Source organism: Impatiens glandulifera, chromosome 5 (genome assembly GCF_907164915.1).
Source record: "Impatiens glandulifera chromosome 5, dImpGla2.1, whole genome shotgun sequence".
NCBI classification, from domain to species: Eukaryota; Viridiplantae; Streptophyta; class Magnoliopsida; order Ericales; family Balsaminaceae; genus Impatiens; species Impatiens glandulifera.
The window spans coordinates 8,004,714-8,005,346 of record NC_061866.1 but is presented as its reverse complement, the minus strand read 5'-3'; the positions used below and the strand labels follow the sequence as shown (position 1 = coordinate 8,005,346).

Genomic DNA, 633 nt, shown 5'->3' with positions numbered 1-633 from the left:
TCATAGAAAATTATTCACCTGAGCAATAACAATGTTTTTAGTGTTTCCAGCATAGATCTCTTTTTTACAGATTTTGAAATCGCAACAATTATTTTCCTCTGGATTGGTAGCCATGAAAACATCATATTCAGTCTTTATTTGGAACATAGAAGACCTCTTCAGGATAAATAGTAGATTGTTATATTCTGTACTGTCTCCCCTAAAAACTTCCCATCTTGAATGCATGCTCATACTCTGAAGATTGTATTCATTTTTTCAAAAAAAGACAACAAACAAAGAGATATGGGGCTGGAAAAAGATTTAATTATAATAAAAAACGTACACTTTGCTGAAGAGTGAGGATGGTGTTTCCGGCGGGATCAAGGAGGAAGAGAGGGACATGGAGGCCGGAGAAGTTCCCAGATGTCACCTGAAACAAGATATCCCCATTAACGCCGGTGACGGCGTATTTGTTTTTACTTCGGGTGGAGAGATTCTGTTTTATAGTGATATCAACTGGGTGAGGTGAACAGAATTGAGGGTTGATCACTGAGATCTGGCCGGAGCTGGAACTTGACGCCATAAATAATCACCGTCGGGTTGTAATTGGTCGGAGCTGGAAGTCTTTTGAAAGTCTGTAATCTTCTTGTTCTT

General features: G+C 39.0%; 1 protein-coding gene across 1 annotated transcript; it reads right to left on the bottom strand.

Annotated features, from left to right (window-relative positions):
• LOC124938968 (protein LURP-one-related 15-like) lies at nucleotides 1-633 on the bottom strand. The gene is made up of 2 exons (XM_047479488.1): nucleotides 323-633; nucleotides 1-234 (listed from the first exon to the last, which is right to left on the bottom strand). Exons 1-2 carry the CDS (start codon nucleotides 560-562, stop codon nucleotides 1-3), a joined length of 474 nt encoding a protein of 157 aa, XP_047335444.1. The 5' UTR covers nucleotides 563-633.

Bases quoted from the DNA above. Each gene is read 5' to 3' on its own strand.
- LOC124938968 (XM_047479488.1), bottom strand. From the start codon at position 562: ATGGCGTCAAGTTCCAGCTCCGGCCAGATCTCAGTGATCAACCCTCAA. The intron at 235-322 runs GTACGTTTTTTA...TACAATCTTCAG, and splicing joins TCCTCACTCTTCAGCAAAGT to AGTATGAGCATGCATTCAAG.